Source organism: Orycteropus afer, unplaced genomic scaffold, assembly GCF_000298275.1.
Source record: "Orycteropus afer afer isolate SDZICR_OR568_19922 unplaced genomic scaffold, OryAfe1.0 scaffold00145, whole genome shotgun sequence".
Taxonomy (NCBI): domain Eukaryota; kingdom Metazoa; phylum Chordata; class Mammalia; order Tubulidentata; family Orycteropodidae; genus Orycteropus; species Orycteropus afer.
Window position 1 is genome coordinate 5,563,439 of NW_006921732.1, and position 21,476 is coordinate 5,584,914.

Sequence of the window (21,476 nt, forward strand, 5' to 3'; positions counted from 1 at the left end):
TTGTTGTTGTTGTTATGTGCCATCAAGTCAGCCCTGACTCTTAGCGACCCCTCCTAAGAGGGGTATCACTATGGAAGTAGATTGCCCAACCTTCCTTCCGAGGAGTGGCTGGTGGGTTTGAACCGCCAATAGAGTTATTAGGAGGATTAAATGAGTAAGTACTTAGGACCATGTCTAGTACATTGTAAGCACTCAATAAATGTTATCCACTGCTAGTGTTGTTATTATGTTGTTGTTAAGGTCCTAGGAGTTCCTGAGTGGTGCAAACAGTTAATGCACTAAGCTAACAGAAAGGTTGCAGGTTCAAGTCCCCCCAGAGGCATCTCAGAAGAAAAGTCTGATCATCTGCTTCCAAAAATCAGCCACCAAAAACCCTATGGAGCACAGATCTACTGTCACACATGAGGCTGCCCTGAGTCAAAGCTAACTCGACAAAGCTAACCAGAAGGCTGGCAGTCCAAACCCACCAGACACTCCTTTAAAGGAAGAATGGGCAGTCTACTTCCGTAGAGATAATGCCTCGGAAACCCAAGGAGGGGTTGCTACGAGTTGGATCCGATTTGATGGCAGTAAGTTCGGTGTTTTTTTTTTTTTAAAGTGCTAAGGAGCTCTAATGGCACAGTGGTTAAAGCATTTAGCTGCTAACCAAAAGGTCAGTGGTTCAAACCTATCAGCTGCTCCATGAGAGGAAGATGAGGCAGTCTGCTTCCATAAAGATTTACAGCCTTAGTAACCCTATGGGGCAGTTCTACTCTGTCCTATAGGGTTGCTATCAGTCAGAATTGACTCATAAACGGGTTTGGTTTTTTGGTTTAATGGCAGTGTTGGGACTAAAGCTCAGATTGGTGTGGCTCCAGTGCCCTTCCCGCTCCCCAGAGGTCCCTCCCTGGAGACTCCGGTTCCACCTGCCAGAGGCTTTAACAAGCCCCAAAGGTGCCGGCTGAGACTATGGTTCCTGTCGAGCAGGAGATGGCCAGGCTGTGGCAGCCATTTGGGGCTTTGCCTTCCCCTTTGCCTCGTAGCCTCAGCCTTGGTTGTAGGTTCCTGGGCAATGGCTTCTGGGACTTTTTCCTCAATGGGGTTTTGCTTCTCCTGAGTCCTGCATGAGGTGCTTCTGCTGCCAACGGCGGGGTCATGTGACTGCCAGGGAAGAAGGCCTGCAGGGAGCTCCCATCCCCATTTTACAAATTGGGAAATGGAGGCCTAGGTGCGAGAAGGCAGTAAGGGCTGAAGGGATGGCCTTTGGCTCCAGACAGAGGTGGTCTCATTGTGGGAGCTTCCTACCTGTGAGGCAGTCTCCTCACCACCCTGTCTTTTCAGGGTTAGATGCTTACGCTTCTTTCTCTTTCCACTTGATTGATAGCTGGTCTGCATGACTCTAACTCCCTGAGGTCTGCACTCAGCTGCAGTATGGGGTCTTTAAGGGCAGGTCTTGATTCATCTGGTTCAACCTGGCAGTCTTCTCCTAATTGGATCATCTCAGTCCACACAGCAACCCCAAGAGTTGTGGTTATAATTATACCTGTTCTGTATATGAAGAAGTTGGTGCCCAGGGAGGCTGAGTAACTGGCCCATAGTCACACAGCTAGGAAGCAACAGAGCCGTGATGTAAACCCACACAGTCTAGCTACACTGCCAAGGCTGTAGTGGTGCAAAGATGTCCCAGACGTTAGGAGAGGCAAAGCCTCCAGAACCATGAGAGTGGGATGGAGAGGGAAGGGGCATCTCCAACAGCGACACCAAGTGGCGGTAAGGGGCAACAGCAACTGTAAATTCATCAGACTGCTGTTTCTCTCCCTCTCATCTCTGTGGAAGCTGAGCTATTTGATTGAATAAACTTTAGGGATTGTGGGCACTTGGGAAAGGAGAAGGCCTCAAGAAGAGATAAGGGCTTTCTGCTACTTGGGTTGGTGGGGCCTTGAATGATAAATTTCGAAATAGATCTTGTTACCATAGCTACCCCAAGCTTGTGGAGGGGCCAGACTGACATGACACTTTCTGTGGTTCTATGTCTGTGGACACATGGTGGCTGGACAGAGGGGCTGAGTTCAACCACCATCTCCCCATCCTGCCCACTGCCCAGGGCTACCTGGAGGAGGTAGCCAGTGCAATTAGCAAGGCCTGGAGGATGCCACGGATGAAGACGATGGGGTTCTTTTTGGTGATGAAGAAGTAGAGCAAGGGCAGGATGAAGAGGCCATGGACCACGAGCCCACACACCACAGTAACTGCGTAGAAGCCCAGTTTCTTCCCAACGGTTGTGGGGTCATCCATCTCCAGGATCTTGCCAGCAATGAGGAACACGATGCCAAAGGGGAAATACCTGGGATGGGCAAGGCAGTCCAACGCTCAGGTTGCCAGCAGTTCTCAGCCTCAGCCTTACATCACTGCATGACTCATCCTCTCTGAGCCTCCTAGAGGTCACACAAGAGCTGAAGGACACCATGTAGAAAAGTGCCAGCCTGGGATCAGGCACAAGGCGTTATCAATATTACCCTCAACCACCCCAGCCCTGGAGAAGCTCTCGCTCCTTCTCTGACAGTACCTCCGCCTTGAGAAGGCCCATGTCCTAGCCCCAGCAGTGCCACATCTCTGTGGATGACCTTGGGCAGGCCTCTGCATTTCCCTACTTCAACTGTGCAAGGTTGGACTGGAAGATTTCTGAGGTCTGAACTCTGAGCCAAGGAGTGGAAGTTGGTTCTCACTTTAAATGTTTCCTTTCTCTAAAAATCAAGCTGATGAGGAAACAGGCCCTGTGAGCAGCACGGCCTGGCTTAGCTCTTAGCATTCCTCCTGACTGGGCCCAAAAAGGCAGAACCAGGGCTGGGACCAGGCCTAGGTAGGGCTGGGGGACCCATAAAAATGTGTGTAGCCCTGGAAGCCCCAGGCCCAGGGGTGAGCCTGATGTGCAGCTTTCTCCTGGGGCTACACAGGAAGGGGCTCTGGCATCCCTCCACCCTCCCTGGGCATGGCCTTGTTTGGGGGGAGGAGGCTTACCACACAGCCACCGCCACGATCTTCATGACAGATTCATTGAGGCACTGGCAGAAGCTGACTAGGGGGGCTCCACTGTCACCCATGCGGCCCAGCATGATGCCTGTGGGGGCAGGGACACAAGCACATCCAGATGCCCCTGGCAGAGGCCAGGCACATGTGTCTGCACGTGCAGACGCATACAGGAGTCAGGAGGGCCCAGGCAGATCTCGGCCCTGGCCGACTTCCCAGCAGCCTCGGAGGCACCATTCCTCCCTTCCACTCTCTTCTTTTCTTCTCCTCGGCCTCTGCCACTGGACCAAGGCAATGAGCTCCCCACAGGCTCACATCTCTCATTCCTCTCTTATCCATTCCACACACCCCAGCAAATGTCATCTTATTAAAATAAAAGTGCTCCCCTGCTGAACACCCCTGCTGACTTCCTTGTGCATTTAGGCCCCAGCCAAGCTCCCCAGCTTCAGGCCTCCCTTATGTCATCTGCCCTGCTCTCCCCTCCCCACTATGCTCCAGCACCACTGGCTTTCTTGAAGTTTCCAAGATCCATCAAGGTCCTCACTGCATTAGAGCCTTTACTCATGCAGAGCCCTCTTGCCGCAGCACTGGCTGCATCTTCTTATGCTCGCTCCTTCTCTGCCTGTAGGTCTCAGACAAGCCTGCTTCTACTCTCTTTTGCCCCCACCTCTGCTGGTGTGGTGGTTAGGGCATTTGACTATTAACCAAAAGGTTGGTAGTTCGAACCCATCTGAAGAAAGATGAGGCAGTCTGCTTCTACAAAGCAGACTTGGGTTTATAGAACCCAATGAGGGAGTCACTATGAGTTGGAATCGACTTGATAGCAGTGAGTTTGGTTTTTGAGTTATTCTATTCTCTGCCCAAAGAATCTCCCCATAAATCTCTATCTTATCTCTTTCATATCACTTACTACAACTTAGAAGGAGCTCTGGTGGTGCAGGGCCTAAGGCATTTGACTGCTAACCAGAAGCATGGTGGTTCAAACTCACCAGCTGTTCCATGGGAAGAAGATGAGATAATCTATCTCCATAAAGATTTACAGCCTGCAAACTCAGTGGGGGTTACTATGAGTTGCAGTTGGCTTGATGGCTGTGGGTTTAGTTTGCTTTTGGTATTACAACTTAGAGCTATTGTTTTCCATTTGTCTGTGTTTCTGTCTCCTCCAGTACAATGTTAGCTCTGTGAGCGCAAGAACTGTATCTCCATGGCTGGTACATGGTAGATGCTCCACAGTAGTTGTTGAATGAGCAAATGAACAAGTGAGTGAATGAATAAAGCCTTCCCTGACCATCCTGTCACTCTCCCCTTGGCATCCTGGGCTTCCCTGCAAAGCACCTACCACATAAGTAATTTTACCCATGTGTACTCTTTCAAGGTGAGCTCTAGCAAGAAGCCACCTCAGATGGGGAGGGAGGCACAAGGGCTTTAAATAAACAATGATGTCTAATCATTTTAGTTTCCTGCTCTTTACTGTAACCCTCTCTCCCCATTTCCCCAGACCTGAGTAAAGGTTTGAGAGCAGGCAGCAAGAAAGAAGGAGGGATGACACTCCTGGAGGCAAAGCAGCCCCAAACCAAAAAAACCCAAACCCACTGCCATCAAGTCGATTCCAACTCATAGCAACCCCTATTGGGTTTCCAAGGTGGTAAATCTTTAGGGAAGTAGATTGCTCAGTCTTCCTTCTGCAGAGTGGCTGGTGGGTTTGAACCACCAGCCTTCTGGTTAGCAGTCAAATGGTGGCACTGCACCACCAGAGCAGGGATGGAGAATTACAAGTGAGGGTGGTGAGGAGGAGCACCCAGCTCCAATCTGGGGGAGGGTCAAGACATCCCTCAGGAATGAGATGGGGACTTGAGACAGTCTACTCAGATGGTAAAAGACTGGAAGGCCTCCGATGATTCAGATTGTTGGAGGAAGGAAAGAAGGGGTGTGCAGGGGGAGAGCGAGGTGGAAGAACAGAGGGGAGGAGGGAAAGCTCCAGGGCCCTGCTGGGGTGGGGGCTGTGCCTACCCATGGTGGCGGAGAAGATGACAATGCCCAGCACGTTCATGCCATCACTGGTGCCAGGCTCTGACTTGTAAATGACCTCGGGCGGCGGGGTCAGGTCCAGGGCGAAGTTCTGCACTCGAGAGCCATTCTCTTCCTGGACCCCATAGACGAGGATCTGCTGAGGAGGGGCCTCATCTGACGCCACCTTGGGGGACTTGACAACGGCGGTGGTCTTGGTGCGGTACTGATGAATGATACCCCAGCCAGGAAAGCAGTTAGGGCCAAGTGTTGTTATTAATATCAACAGCAACAACAATGCTCCTTGAAAGCACATTCGTACCCATCCCTATCCTATTTGAAGCCCACAATAACCCTGTGAGGGAAGCAGTGCGGGGATTAGAATCAATATGCTCCCGATAAGAAAGCTGAAATTCCTTCCTCCATGCACACACTACCTAGCTTCGTCCTTCCATCCTTTCCTCCGGTGTATCCATGCACTTTTACACCCATCTGTGTCCCTTTCTACCTGTCCTTCCATCTCTCATCGCCCTCGATAATTCACCCATTTATTCCTTCCAGCCATCTATCATCTATGTACCTAACAGCCAGCCAGCCAGCTCCACCTTCACCTGATGAAAACATGGGCCTTCTATAAAAGCCCTGCTTTCTTGACCAGGTTAGGCCCTGGGTGGGAGAAGCTGAGCTGCGGGAGCCACCTGCACTGGCTCCTCTGCCCCCAGGGCCTTCGTGGGTCTCTCTACTCCATTCCTCACGTCTGGGAGCCTAAACGCTGCAGTCTCCCAGCCTCCCAGACATCAAGTTAGCAGTGAAGCAAGCCTCGTAACAAGGGGAAAAAGAACCACTCAGGAAACATGTAGACTTAAAGTCTCTCTGCTTCTGTTTCCTCATCTGTAAAATAAGGATCATCATAGTATCTCTCTCCTTGGACTAAAGAGACAATATATGTAAAGTGCTTACAACACAACCTGCCACATAGTAACTGCTATCACTGTCATCATCATCATTATTCCAGTTTGAGTACACCGCTGGATGCTCTGCTAAGCACTTGGGATACAAAAATGAACCAGACATTATTTCTCCTCTGAGAGCCTAGGAGAGGGCGTGGACTACAAGGGAGAAGCTTCACAAAGGATGGAACATTTGATCTGGGTCTTGCAGGATGGATAGGAGTTTACCAAGAGGAAAAGATCATACAGGTACTTAAATATTTGCAAAATAATGTATGCAAGGCTACTGACTACAACACTACAAAAGGATGATTTTTAGAAGAAAGAGAGAATAGACTTAGAAGCCAGCCAGTTTACCTACTAGTTCTGATATTTACTATTGGCATAACCTTGGGCAAATCCTTAATCCTTCTGAGCCTCTGTTTCCCCATCCAGGAAATGGGATTAATACTACCTGAGTGTAGGGTAACTGTGAGGACTGAGTGAGATGGTATATGTGTGGTCACCAGCACAAAACCAAGGGCAGAGCCTTTCTCAACAAGGCTTCCTTCCACTCCCATCATTTTTCTTTGTGGAAAACTAGAACCCAAGACAGTATGGCCATGGAGGGCGCGAAGGATCTAAGTCTCACTTCCCTCAGGCAACAGGATAAGAGGACAGCTGAGAACCTGCAAACCTCCAGGGCAAACTTGTCTCCTCCCAGTGGAGCCCAGGCTGCCCTTGCCTGTCCACCTCTCCCACCAGCTGTCCCTTCCCCTTCATTGCCCAGGGACCCACTCACCTGTTTGAATGTGGCTTCCACCAGGTTGGCTGGAAACATATTCCTGGGAAGAGAGTTGGTAATTGAAGAATTCCAGAGCCCAGGAATTGGGGTGGGCCCCGTGGGGTCATTTGAAGGTCTCCCTGGGCAGTGGAGGGTTTCCAGGAGCCAGCCTCACCTCCCTCTGCAGTGTCACCTCTTGGCACCCCCAGCGCACTCCCAGTAATTAAAGCTTCCACACCAGTTGCTTAAAGTTCTCTAAACATATCATGCACTTTTCCAGTTCCATAATTTTGTCTACATGGCTCCTTCTGTCTGGAATGCCCTTTCTGCTTCTCTGCCTGGCTGGCTCCTATTCAAATCAAGCATAGGCCAAATAAAGGCCATCACTGTCCAGGCTTCCCTGACTGCTCCAGGCAGACTCTGCAGTCTCCCTCATGGACTTCACCTCACTCCACCATGCTTTAGTGTGGTCACTGGTTGATGTATGTCTACTTCCCCCATAGATGTTCTTGTTGTTATGTGTCGTCGAGTTGGACCCGACTCATAGCGACCCCTCCTTGAGTTTCCAAGGCAGTATCACTACGGAAGTAGATTGCCCCATCTTCCTTCCGAGGAGTGGCTGGTGAGTTTGAACCGCCAGCCTTCTGGTTAGCAGTCAAATGCCTTAGGCACTACGCTACCAGAGCTCCCTCCCGCATAGATGGGCCCCTTGAAAGCAGGGACTTTGTCATTCATAGCTCATCTGTAGAGCCCACCACAACACCTGGCATATAACTGGAATCATCATCATCATTATTTCTATTATAAAACTAAAAGTGGAGGGGCTTGTGTCCTACCACATATTAGAACATACTAAGAACACACTGTAAAGATGTGACTATCAAAGTGTTGTGATACTCCCATGTTCATCACAGCACTATTTACAATAGCAAAAAGATGGAAACAAACTAGGTGCCCATCAACAGAATGGATAAGCAAACTATGGTACATGCACACAATGGAATTCTATGCAACCCTAAAGAATAACGTAGCATCTACAAAACACTGCATAACGTGGATGAACTTGGAGGACATTATGCTGAGTGAAATAAATCAATCACAGAAGGACAAATATTGTGTTAGTTCATTATTGTAAAAGGTCAAGGAAAGGTTTATATGTGGAAGGAAGCTTTCTTTGTTGGTTACCAGGAGTGGGAGGTGAGAGGAGGGAACTCTGCAAAAATAAAAATAAAAAAAGTGGTGTGATACTGACATAGCAATCAATAGAAAAATCAGCGTAACAGAACTTATAGCTCAGAAACAGAACCTAATATACCAAATATTTCATATTTGATAAGAAGGTGTTTCATAAATCAGTGAGGAAAGAAGCATTCATCATATTGTACAACTGAGCAACTACTGCAAAAATAAAAGTTAATTCTTTCCTTCACACTTTACACCAAAATAAATTCCAGATGATTTAAAGAAATAAATGATTTTGCAAAATGAAACCAAACAAAACGAGGAGAAAATATAGGTTAATATTGTCTCAGATCTCAGGATATGAAACGGCTCTCTAAGAACAAATGAGTAATAAAAGTCCATAGATCTTAACTGATTGCTGTTGTTGAGTGTGACTCATAATGACCCTATAGGACAGAGTCGAACTGCCCCACAGTGTTACCAAATGAAGAATATCCTCAATGCAATGTGGTATCCTGGATTGGATCTTGGAGCAGAAAAAATGACATGAGTGGAAAAACTGTTGAAATTCAAATAAAGTCTGTAATTGAGTTAATGGTGTCATACCCATTTCCTTTCTAGCGTACTACAGTTATGTAAGATGCTGATATCAGGGGAAGCTGGGTGGGGACTATACAGGAACTCTCGGTACTATGTTATGTCTGCAACTTTTCTGTAAATCTGCAACTATTCCAAACATGAAAAGCTAAAAAATTAATGAATAAAAATTAAGAAGCACTCTAAGATAGAATCAATACAAATACAATTAGAAAGCAAATGACAAACTGAGGAAGCTAAGACAAAGTGTTATCTTCCTAAATTTCTAAAGTGCCTTTACAAATCTTTTTATGTTTACATGTTCACAGTCTATCTCCTCCTGCGAAAATGCCAGCTCCCCGAGAGAAGGGACCTCTGTTTTGTTCACTGCGGTGTCCCAAGCACCTGGAAGAGTGTCTAACACATAGTGAGCACCCAGTAAATACTTGTTGCATAAAAAAGTGGACCACCAAAAACATTAACACTCCAAAAAAAAAAAAAAAAAAAAAAAAAGATTGTAAGACCTGAGTAGGCAAATCACTTGCACAAAAGAAAAAATGTAAATGGACCAAACAACTTTTCAAAAATCATCTGCTTTTTGTGAATGGCTGTCCAAGATACAACAATTGATCTCTCTTTGCCTGGAGCAACAGAAGAAGAAGGAGACCCAGGAGTTAGAGAAGGAAATGGTTTGCAGGTCTGATTGCTCCATGAACTACTTCCTACCTTGCCACAAGACCAGAAGAAATGGATGGTACCTGGTTATGGAATGGAATCTTACTGGACATATTGAGACTGAAGGGACCCCCAAATCTACCACCTGGAAAACACTTTTGAATTGTGAGCCAAAACTATCCCATGAAGTCATATTTAAATTAAACAACAATTTAGCTCAATAAATAATGTGCATTTACATTGAGCATTGCACCCTATTGCAGGATTACCTATATGAGATGGAAATGCCAGGAGAAAACCTAAACACAAATGAGAACTTTAAGTGACAGAGAATCTATTAACAGTGGTACAACAATAGGGCCAGAGTGGGAATAGTGGGAATAGTGATACATGTGTAGTCTGCAACCACTGTTAGTGAACTAACAGTACATGAAAAACTGTTGAACAGGTGTGTGTTTTGTTGTGTATATTTTCACCAAAGAAAAAAAAGGTTGCACTTCATCAATAAATGAAAAACATGTTCACCTATTGAACTGGCAAAAATTTTTTTTTTAACGTGACAATGCACAATGCTGGGAGAGGGTTGGTGAGATGGGCACTTTCATGGGCTTCTGACAGCAATCTTTCTGTAAAGCAGTTAGCAACTCGTATCATCACCTTTATAACCCTCTTCTAGGAACCTATTCTAAGAAATGAATAAGAGATGCTGACACAGATTGTTGTCCATGTGCTTGCATGTTCGTGAACAGAATATTCCTCACTCTCCTCTACTGGATTGACTTGTCCTCACTCACTGTTGTTCTTGGCAAATCTTTTTCTTCCAGGTTCACTTACACACACATAGAGTCATATATGTGGATATGAGTGCATTGCTTCTGACTTCACACCCAACAGCCATTGTTGGAAAACAGAAACTAGAATTCTCACCTTCTATGCCAGGGACCAAAGGAGCTCTGGTAACACAGTCCTTAAGGCATTTGACTGCTAAACAGAAAGTTGGTGGTTCAAACCCACCAGCTGCTCTGCAGAAGGAAGATGGGGCAATCTACTTCCATAAAGAATTACTGCTTTGGAAACTCAATGAGGGTCACCATGAATTGGAATTGATTCTGTGGTAGTGAGTTTTTTGAATGAGTATGCCAGAGACCAGGGTTTGATTCCCGGCCAATGCACTTTATGCACAGCCACCGCTTACCTATCAGTGGAGGCCTGCATGTTGCTGTGATGCTGAATAGATTTCAGCAGAGCCTCCAGACTAAGATAAACTAGGAAGAAAGGCCTGGCAACCTACTTCTGGAAATCAGCCAGTGAAAAACCTATGGATCACAATAGTCTGATCCACAGCCACTCACAGGGATGATGCAGGACTGGGCTGTGTTTGGCTCTGTTGTGCAGGCATGTTATGCCTGTCATGAGTTGGGGGCAATACAATAGCAGCCAACAACAACAACAACAACAACAAAATGCAGGCTCAGTGTAAACTCATAGCAGGAGGAAGGAGGCCTGGAGTGAGCTACCACGGCAGAAAATTGGGAAAGAGTGGTCATGGGTGTGTCGGGATCTAACCACAATTTCCCACTAAGTTCAGCTATGTTACAAGGAAGAGAAGCAGCAGAGGTCTGGAGCTGGGATCTCAGAAATTCATATGAGGCTTTTCTTTCCATTAGCCATGAGTGGATTTCTGTCCTTAGAATGGTAGCTGCCTGCGAGGGTTGGTGAAGTCAAGCAGACTTGAAGGCAGACTTAGTGCCTGGTGAGTACGAGGCACGTGCCGGGCACATAGCTACCCAGAGTGCCATGGTTTGTTCACTTGTTTGAGCATCTCTGGCTGGAATGGAGGACGCTCATTTTGCACTGACAAATATTTTGAAAATCTCTCCTAGAGACAAGGCTCAGAAGGTTTAAGGGACTTACAAGCTTGTTTTCCAGTGAAACTTAAAGGGAAGGCTGCTTTTGACTGAGCAGAAATGAAGAATACTGGAAATGTTAAAAGAAATCAAATGAAACTTATACCTAGTATGTACATTTCTTTGCAACTTCCTTCCCAATTAGACTAATTTAAAATGTGTGTTCATGTCAGGGACGGCTAGTTTTCTACTCAGTCTCCATTCTCTCCTCCTTCTTTACTAACAGAAGCCCTGTGATATTATGAGGCCCAACTGGGCCCTGCCACCTGACCCATTTCCCAGCCTCTCTCACCATGGAGGTGGCCAATGAGATGTTAGTGGAAGTCATTGGGTGGTGTTTCCCGAAAAAGTCTTAAAAATGTGCCCTTTTGTCCTTTCCTTGAACTGTCTTCTTTCTGTCTGGAATGTGGACATAATAGCTGATGCTTGAGCAACCTTCTTGGATCGTGAAACGCCACAATGATGAAAGCGAAGTGCTAAGCATGGCAGAGCACAAAGTAGAGTGAACATGGGGCCTTGATGACCACAAGATGCTTATTTGCAGAAAATGTAAACCTGTATCTTGCTTAAGCCTCTGCTGTTCTGGATTTGTCTTAACAGCTACAAGAGTGGTGTAAATAGTTAACATGTTAGCTGCCAACTGAAAGGCTGGAGGCTTGTGCCTTGGAAGAAGGGCCTGGTGAGCTACTTCCAAACAGTCAGCCATTGAAAACCCTACAGAGCACAGTTCTCCTCTGACCCACATGGGGTCACCAAGAGTGGGCATCAACTCAATGGCAACTGGATTTTTAGTAGCCAAAAGCAATTTCTGACTAATCCACATGTTCATACTAAGAATCAATGAACTTATTGGGCAGATGTCAATAAATAATTATATTTTTGATTATTAGATGGGAAAATGTACATTGTCTTTTGGTTTTGGACATGCAGGAGAAGGCTTTCTGTTTGCTGCTTTCAGACCTGTGCTTTTTGGGTAGCCCCAAAATCTCAAAACCAAGCTTATTGCTGGCAAGTCAATACTCACTCATGGCAACTCTGTAGGACAGAGTAGAACTGCCCCAGAGGGTTTCCAAGGCTGTGAATCTTTGCAGAAGCAGCTGCCTCATGTTTCTCCCATGGAGTGGCTGGGCTGATGGGTTTGAACTGTCCACCTTTTGGTCAGCAGATGAGCGCTTTACTGCTGAACTGCCAGGGCTCCTTCTCCTGGTGTCGGTGATGTAAAATAACATAATGTGCCTGGGAGAAATTAACAGTCATGTCCATCGAGTCCACCCACCCTCTGCCCATGTCTCTGGGCAGGGCCAGGGTACACCTCTTGGCTCCTTTCCTCATTTACCATTTGTAAGTTCCCATTGTGATGGTTCCAAACTCACCCTAATCCTTTGTCCCCAACCCAGGCTCCCAAGGTAGGAAGGAGTCTTTTCTAAGCACAGCTCCTGGGAGCCTCATCCAATCCCTGAGAGGGTAACTGGGAGTTATAAATAGAGCCAAATCATTACATAATCTCTCTGGTGTTTTAATAAGACTGGGGAGAAAAAAAAAGGGGACCAGCTCTGATTCGTGTTCTGCTTGGGTTTTTTTCTGTGAGACTAGATTGTGAGCAGACGGCAGTTTTCCAGCGCTCCCACTTGGTGTCCTGGGAAATGAATTCTTGTTTTGGTGGGTCGTGCAGGGACACAGCCTGCTGTGTTCCTCTGGAATCCTCTTTAAGATGGATACACGTCTTCCCACCCTGAGGTATGCTAAGAGGCCTCATTTCCCTGTTCAGTCGGCCCCCATACCTTTCTGAATATTTGTTTGTCACATTGCCCCAGTTTCCAGTTCCTCTCCCCGTCATACATGTTCTCATTCAGGCATCAGCACTCAATTGGCCTCTGGAGCAGAGCAAGGGTGACGAGGTCCCAGGTACCTCACTGCCGGTGCCCCATCCAGCACAGCCTTTCAGGGCCTCAGGGTGGCTGCCCAGCCCATCCTTCTTGTCCATCTGCCCTAAGATAATGGACAGCCCTCCAGCAGGGTCTCAGGTTTGCTCCTCCAGCTCCCAGTGTAATATCTTCCCTCAGAGCAGGCATTTAATAAGGTGGGCTGGATGGAATGGAAGTGATGCTCCCCCTCCCACCCCTTCCCAGGGCATCTCCAGGCCTCTGTCATCCTGTCCACTCCACCCTCCTCCACTCCATCCTTCCCAAACTCACTGGTTCCCCATTTCTAAAACATAACAGCCAACATCTCAGCCTGGCACTCAAGGCCCTCGAGGTGGGGCTCCACTCTGTCCTCCCACTAGAATCCACCTCCAGAAGCTTCTCTTCATATTCCCAAGCCTCAGAATGTCAGTCAGAGGGACCTTGAAAATCACTGGAACAGCCCAGAGAGGGGAACCAGCCTGCCCAGGCTCACACAGTGACTTATTGGCAGAACTGAGATGAGACCTCAATTCTCCTAGGTTCTGGTTCCCTGTCCCAGGAAGCATGGGCTCTCTCCCTGCAGCCCCAGTCTCTGGCTAAGAAATGGTGACAGTGATGTCCAACCACCCAGCTTTGCAAAACAACTTGCTCGGGGTTGAGAGCAACTGAGGAAAAGTCTCAAACGGGAGGATCACTTTTCACCACGTGAAAAGTGAGAGCAGGAAATGCTCCTGGAACATTTGACTCTGACACGTGCGTCTGATCCAGAGCCTGCAGCCCCCGAGCAGGGGGAGGCAGTGGCAGGGAGAGCGGAGGCTCCCGAGCACCAGCAACTTCTTCCACCACCAGCCAAAGCTGTTTTGAATCATAGAATCCAAGAAATGATGAATCATAGTCCCTGAATCTTAGAAATAATGGATCTTAGAAAGGCGGCTGCTCGAAACATCCCTTCCCTTGGCTTCCAGGACATCTGCTCTGCCTGTCTCCTCCTGCCCCTCCGCTGGCTCCTGTCACTCAGCTCTGCGGGCCCTTGGATGGCAGTGCACCAGGGCTCATCCTGGACTTCTGCATGTGCCCTCTGCACTTCTGTCCTCTCTTGGGGTTTCAGCCACTAACTGCAGACCCCACTTTCCACGTACATGTTCAGCAAACATCAACTGGCCACCTACTCGGTGTCAGGCTCTGGGGCTACAGCAGGAAACATGTTTTTAAAAATCTGGCCCTCACAGAGCATATTTCATTCCAGTGGGGAAGACAGAAAATGAAATAAAGAAGTACACACACATGACAATGTTGGAGAGTAGGGAAGGCTATGAAGAAGTCCCTGGGTGGCTCAAACAGTTATGCACTCGACTACTAGCTGAGAGATTGGTGGTTTGAATCCACTCAGAGGCACCTGTGAAGAAAGGCCCGGCAGTCTGTTTCTGAAGGGTCACGGCCTTGAAAACCACATGGCATTGCCATGAGTCAATCGACTTGACAGCACCTGACAATAGCAAAGGCTATAGAAAAAGTGAAGCAGAGTAAGCAGAGAGTGACAGACACCAGGAGGCCTCTCTGAAGAGGGAACAGTGGCAGAGATGAAAACGAGTGGGGGAAAAGCTGTGTGGCTCTGTCTCCAGACAGAGGCAGTAAAGAGGACAAGGCACTAGAGTCCAGAAGAACAGCCTGGAGGCCAGTGTGGCTGGAGAGAAGCAAGGGGGAGGGGACAGTGGACACAGAGGTCAGAGAGGTCAGAGACAGGTGCATGGTGGGGCTCAGGAAGCGCCTGTGGGACATAGTGAAGTCTGGAAATTGGGTGTAATGTAATGGGTTTTGAGCAGGCTTTAGAAAGGATCTCTGTGGCTGCCTACTGAGAACAGACTATAGGGAGGCAAGAGTGAAACGGCTGGTTGACAAGGCTGAGGTGGTTGTGGCAGTTGCACCATAGGATCACACAGAGCTGGGTTGGATCCTGGCTCCACTACTTATTCGCTGGATGACTACAAAAATCACTTCACCTCTCTGAGCCCTAGTCCCTTAAGTATTAAAACAAACAAACAAACAATAAAAAACAGAAAAACAACCATTTCCTTTCGTTGATTCCAACTCATGGCAACTTCATGTGTCACAGAGTAGAACTGCCCCATAGGGTTTTCTTGGCTGTCATCTTTACAGATTACACACGGGGTCTCCATGAATCAGAATCAACTTGAAGGCAATGGGTTTGGCTGCTTTGGGTTTATTTTTTATTTATTTATTTTTTAATCTTTACAAAAGCAGATTGTCAGGCCATTCTTCTGCAGCACCTCTGAGTGAGCTCAAATCTCCAATTTTGGATTAATAACAAGGAGCTCTGGTGGCATAGTGCCTAAGGCATTTGACTGCTAATCAGAAGGTTGGTGGTACAAACCCACTAACTGCTCCACAGAGGGAAAATGGGGCAACCTACTTCCCATGAAGGTATACTGCCTCAGAAACCCAATGTGGGTCACTATGAGTCAGAATCGACTTCATGGCAGTGAGTTTGTTTTTTGTTTTTTTGGATTAATAGTTGAGTACAAACTGTTTATACCACCCAAGGACCTTATCTATAAAAAAGGGACCAATAAAAAAGGAGGGGGGCAATCAGAGGGCAGTATTTACACAGGGAGCTAGCTCAGAGGGCAGGAATGCATAGGAAAGGAGGACACAGGGGAAAGGCAACCATAAGGCAGAAACGGGAAGAGAGCTGTTACATTATGGGGATTGCAATCAATGTCGTGAACCAAAATGTGTATGAACTGCTGTATGGAATATGAATTTGCTCTGTAAACTGTCATTGAAATCACAATAAAAAAATAAATAAATTTTAAAAGGGGAAGTAATAACTGCCATCTTCCATGGAAGAAGCTAAATGTGGCCTGGGTGAGATCACGAAATCAGTCCATCAGTCAGTCGACCCTCCCTGCTGCCTGCTCTGTGCCAGGTGCCATGCGGTGCCGGGCGCCCAGAGAGGGGCAGCTCCTGCCAGCCTGAAGTGGGCAGATCATGCAGGGTAAGATATAGCAGAGGCAATGTGTGCACAGAGTAGGTGCTCAGTTAATATTTGCCATTGGCATCAATCTACCAGGGCGATACTGGCCCCTGAATGACGTGTTGTTACTACATGGGATCAAGGGTAGACTCTGACTCTTCCTTACTACCCCCTGCCCTATCTCTCCCTCTGGATGTGACATTCAGGGCTCTGGGGGTCCTGGCTCAGGCATGGCATCCCAAGCAGGCTGCTGGTGGTGAAGGTTACCGGATGAGGTCCAGCAGGGCGTCCGCTGAACTCATGATAGGTTTCCCACTTTGCTCTGTGGTCTCCTTCTGGGCTGCACCGCCCGGGTGGATGATGATGACCATGATGATGCCCACGATGACTGCCATGAAAGTGGTCCACAGGTAATAGGCCACGGTGAGGACGCCCAGGCGGCTGGAGGTCTTGGGATCCAGGGAGGCGAGGCCAGACATCAAGCTGGGAGAGTGGATATGGGTCAGGGTCTTAGGTGTGGGGAGACCCTGGGCCCAGCCTACTTTCATATGCTTCCTCTTGGCTGTGCCCAGCACCCTCTTAGTACCAGGGGGAACACACCAGCATGGGAACCACCCCCTCCCAATAAGCCAGTCCTTATAGCTCCTTCAGCCGGACTCTCTACACCCAGTGTCACGGGACCAGCAATTTCACACCTCCAGGCCTTTGCATGTGCTATTTCCTCTGTCTAGTGTCCTCTTATCAGCCTGTCTACACATGCCTAACTACTAACACCTGTCTTTCTTCATTTGCCTTTCTCACTTATGCAAGACGGAGCTCAGAGTCACCTCTTCAGTGAAGTCTTTTTTGGACTATAGACCTCTCTCCCAGAATAAGAATCCATTATTGGGCCCCCACAGCTCCCAGTGTCCTCTGTCATGACCCTGGTTGCCGTTGTCTGTTTGCCTGTCTCTCTCACCAGATCGAGGACATGTGAGAGGTGGGACAGGCCTGACTTCTCTGAGGTGCCCAATGCCCAGCATGGGCTGACACTGAACAGGAACTACTGCAGGCTTGCTGAATGAATGAATGAGTAAAATGAGTCAGAGCACTGAGCTGGGAGTTGATGGCCCATTAGCTATGTGACCTTGGGCAAGCAAGTCACTCCCCTATCTTTGACTCTCAGAATCCTTATCTATAAAATGGGACCATGGTTGGATTTTCCCTGAGAGGTGCCACCCTGTGGCCATCTTGGGTTAGTGCCTAGGGGCAGCCTCCCCTTCATAGGAAGTTGTGTTGGAGGGGAGGGGCTTGTGACTCTCTTCTTTCAGCTCTTCCCCACCCTCCGCTACCCGCTACCCCGGACAGTGGATCCTCCCCTTCCCTCTCCCCTCCCTTCCCTCCCAGCTCTGGGGCCACTCTTCTGTGGCTATTGGGGGTGGGTGGGTGAAAGATTAATTAAGGAAATGCTTATGCTTTGCTTTGCTGCCAAAAGGATTTTTCCCCAAAGCCCTCTCATTCTCTCAGATAAAGGAAGTATTTGTCTGGTTTTAATCATGTAAACAAGAGCGGATAATCGCTTCATGCACACTCCTCTTATCATTAGGCTACAGGAAGGCAGCTTTCAGCATCAGAGTTGAGCACAGAGGCCTCTCCCCGACCCCAGGCTGTAACCACTGCTGCCAGCGCCCTTTTCTTTGCTTGTTACAGCAGAAGCATACTCTGGCATTACAGCTTAAGGGTCCCCTCCTCCATGAGGCCTTCCCTGCCCTGACCCTTAGGCTGGGTGAAAGCCCCTTCTCTGGGCTTCCTTAGCCCCTGTGCTTCCCTCTGCCCCAGCTCCACTGCACACACTGAGTTGCCAGCTGTTTACTGAAGTGTCTCCATGACTGGACGGGTCTGAGTCAATGCTGTGTCCACAGAGCTGCCTCAGAGCATGGGTTGCTAACACTTCACTGAATGAAGAAGTGAATGAATGAGTGAAGTCTATGTTTACAATCTCTGCTCACCCCTCATCTGCCAGGATGCCATATGTTAGTGATGGGTTTAGGGTGGGTCTCAGACACAAATCCTCAAAGGCTCATAATGGGATTGTGCAGCCAGGAGTGGGGGGCACCCTGTAATCATTATCCCTGAGGGAGATTATTCCAGACCAGGGCCAAACAGTCCTCTGACCACAGAAGAGTCCCCCCACAGTAGAGTCTTTGGCCACAGGGGAGCCATGGCCCTGAAGGAGGCAGGGGGTTGCCTGAGGTCCCATAGAACACTAGTGACCATCCAGACCAGAACTCAGGCCCTGACTCCAGGCCCACCCTTAAAACCTTTTAGAGCACACCCACTTGTGCCATGCCCTGTCCCTACAGAACGAAATCAGAAATTGTCCCTGACTTCAGGAGTCCCTGGCCTGGCAGAGGATGGGGAGAGAGACAAATGAGGACACTTTGGACATAATGAACACCAAGAAAACATTGAGCAAGGTTGTCTCATTAGTTTCATAAGGGTGAGAACACTTTTAGCTAGGAGAGTCAGGAAGGGCTTTCTGGAAGAAGTGGCATTTGAGTTAGTTGAGTTGAGTTAGTTCCTAGAGGATTAGAAGGATTTGGAAAGGGGGTGGATATGCCTGGCAGGGGGAGAGCTGAAACAAGTGGGGTGGTCAGTAGGCTGGAAAGTATGAGTACAGCACATCATTTAGTGTCGTCAGCTCAGATCATATCCGAGGAGCAGTAATAATTAGAACAAGGAGCTCTGGTGGCACAGTGCCTACGGCAGTTGACTGCTAACCAGAAGGTTGGCAGTTCAAACCCACCAGCTGCTCCATGGAAGGAAGGTGGGGCAATATACTTGCATAAATATTTACTGCCTCAGAAACTCAATGGGGGTCACTATGACTCAGAAGTGACTTGATGGTAGTGAGTTTGGAATTTTTTGGTTTTAATAGCCTGAACAGAGAAGACAGACTAAGCTCAAGACCTGGCCTTGAGTGCCAGGTCCAGGGGCACTGAGGAGCCACCGAGGGGCTGACACAGGAGGGGGCAGGGTTCTGGAGGTGCTTTAGCACAAAGCAGAACTTGCTGGATTGTCTGAGAAGGGAGAGTGAAGGGTTTCTCAAATGTACAGGGTGGGAGCAAAGTTTATTGGGAAGGTTACAGATGCAGTGTTTGTAAGAGCAAAAACCTGGGAATAACCTAAGAAATCATCAACACAGATTAGATAAAAAGTTACTATGGGGTGGCTATGTGGTGGAGTTCTGAGCAGCCATTAGAAGCGATGGTGTCACTGGAAAGTTATAAGACAACTTGTAGCTCTGCAGGGAGCCCTGGAACCACATGGGAAAGAGACCTCTCCCAGCCTGTGTTCCAGGCATACACAGAGTGGTTGAGGGATAGTACCAGAGAGGGGTGCTGGTGAACTTAGACTTCAGAAAGAGACAAAGGCCTCTCAGAAGAAAGCCTCTTGAGGAAGAGGTCCAACACAAGGGTGGTGCTGACTCAGGTTGGGAGGAAGGGAGTTCAGGTCTTAATTGGCCAGATGGCTCCTAACTCCACCCTGACTCAGCCCCAGGGCCAATCAATGGCTCCATAAAGGAGAGGGCTGATGGGTAGAATGAAAAGAAGTCCACCACCTGTGTCTCAAGCAGTTCTGCTTGGGGACCCACCCCCTCAATAATGGGAAAACAGCAGAGATGGGGAGGAAACAGCAGGCAATAACAATAGCTGACAGAGCAGACAGCCTCACCCAGGCAGTGCCAATAGGCGTGCCAGTAGGCGTGCCAGTAGGTGATAGCAGAGGTCATGAAGAATAGGAGTGAAGGACAGGGAGGGCAGGAGGCATGGATTCCATTCAGATAGCTCCAGTCCTGGAATTTAGTTACAAAAAAGGAGGTCTAAGGTCCCATCACATGGCCATCTCACTAGTGAGGGCTCCTCGTGGCCAGAGCCTTTAGGGCCAAGCAGTTAAAGTAAACTTTCTGAGAATGTACAAGCTACATCAGGGTACATGGTGGTGGGGAAGCATTAGGTCATGGACATAGACAGAAAAGAAATCTCCAGAAACTTTAACAAGAGTTGTCCTTTGCATGGTGGGGTTATGGGCAATTTTTGTTTTATTTTAAATATTTCTCCATGTTGTATATTATTTTGAAGGTAAGTGTGTCTTCTTAGTGTGATGGAAAACACAACCCCTCAAGCTTCAACAGGTAAGGAGGGAGAGGGACCCCGAGCAGGAAGTGGCAGCTAGGGCCGATGGCCGGAACAGGTAAGAGAGAGAGCCCCAAGGCAGGAAGATAAGGGAGACGAACTTGTCTGTCAGTTTGTCCTACTGTGGTGGCTTGTGTGTTGCTGTGAGGCTGGAGGCTGTACCATTGGTGTTTCAGAAGCCAGCAGGGTTGCCCATGATGGATGAGTTTCAGTGGAGCTCCCAGACTGAGACAGACTCAGAAGAAGGAAGAGGCCATCCACTTCTCAAAGAATTGGCCAGTGAAAACCTTATAAATAGTGAAATACTGTCTCATATATTACTGGACAACTTTATGAATAGCTCTGAAACGTTTTATGATACAGTGCTGGAATGTGGGCCCTTCAGGTTAGAAGGCACTCAAGATATGACTGGGAAAGAGCTGCCTTATCAGAGTAGAGCTGACCTTAACGACATGGTTAAAGTAGAGCTTTCGAAGACCTCCATTTGCTGATGTGGCACAACTCAAAATGGGAAGAAACAGCTGCAAACATCCATTAATAATCGGAACATGTTGTTGTTAGGTGCCGTCGAGTCGTTTCCGACTCATAGTGACCCCATGCGCAGCAGAACGAAACACTGCCCAATCCTGTGCCAGTTCCATGATCCTTGCTATATGTGAGCCCATTGTCGCAAACACTGTGTCAATCCATCTTGTCGAAGGCCTTCCCCTCTTTCATCAACCCTCCACCTTACCAAGGATGACATCCTTCTCCAGGGAGTGGTCCCCTCTGACAACATGACCAAAGTAGGTGAGACGAAGTCTGGCCATTCTCGCTTCCAAGGAGCATCTTGGCTGCCCTTCCTCCAAGACAGATCTGTTAGTTCCTTTGGCAGTCCATGGTACCTTCAGCATTCTTTGCCAGCACCGCAACTCAAAAGCATCAACTCTTCTTCAGTCTTCCTTATTCATTGTTCAGCTCTCACATGCATATGAGATGATTGGAAATATCATGGCCTGTGTCAGGTGCACCTTAGGCCTCAAGAAGACATCCTTGCTCCTCAGCCCTTGAAAGAAGGAAGCTGACCTACCCAGTGCTACACGTTGTCTAATGTCCTGACTGCTGCTTCTATTGGCCTCGATTGTAGAACCAAGCAACATGAATTCTTTGACAACCTCAATCTTTTCTTCATTTATTGTGATGCTGCTTATTGGTCAAGTTGTGAGGATTTTTATCTTCTTTATATTGAGATGTAATCCATACTGCAGACTGTGTTCCTCAATTTTCATCAGTAAGTGCCTCAAGTCATCCTCACTTTCAGCAAGCAAAGTTGTGTTGTCAGAGTATCTCAGGTTGT

At 48.0% G+C, this 21,476-nt stretch overlaps 1 protein-coding gene across 1 annotated transcript in view; it reads right to left on the reverse strand.

Moving 5' to 3' along the window:
• The window catches only part of SLC1A7 (solute carrier family 1 member 7), a 74,902-nt gene that overhangs the window by 4,136 nt on the left and 49,290 nt on the right, over nucleotides 1-21,476 (reverse strand). Inside the window, exons 3-7 of the mRNA XM_007945916.2 lie at nucleotides 16,233-16,448; nucleotides 6,745-6,787; nucleotides 5,017-5,239; nucleotides 2,998-3,097; nucleotides 2,090-2,323 (exon numbers count right to left, since the gene is read on the reverse strand). Of these exons, the coding sequence (XP_007944107.2) occupies nucleotides 2,090-2,323; nucleotides 2,998-3,097; nucleotides 5,017-5,239; nucleotides 6,745-6,787; nucleotides 16,233-16,448 (816 nt within the window). The remainder of the gene's footprint in view (nucleotides 1-2,089; nucleotides 2,324-2,997; nucleotides 3,098-5,016; nucleotides 5,240-6,744; nucleotides 6,788-16,232; nucleotides 16,449-21,476) is intronic.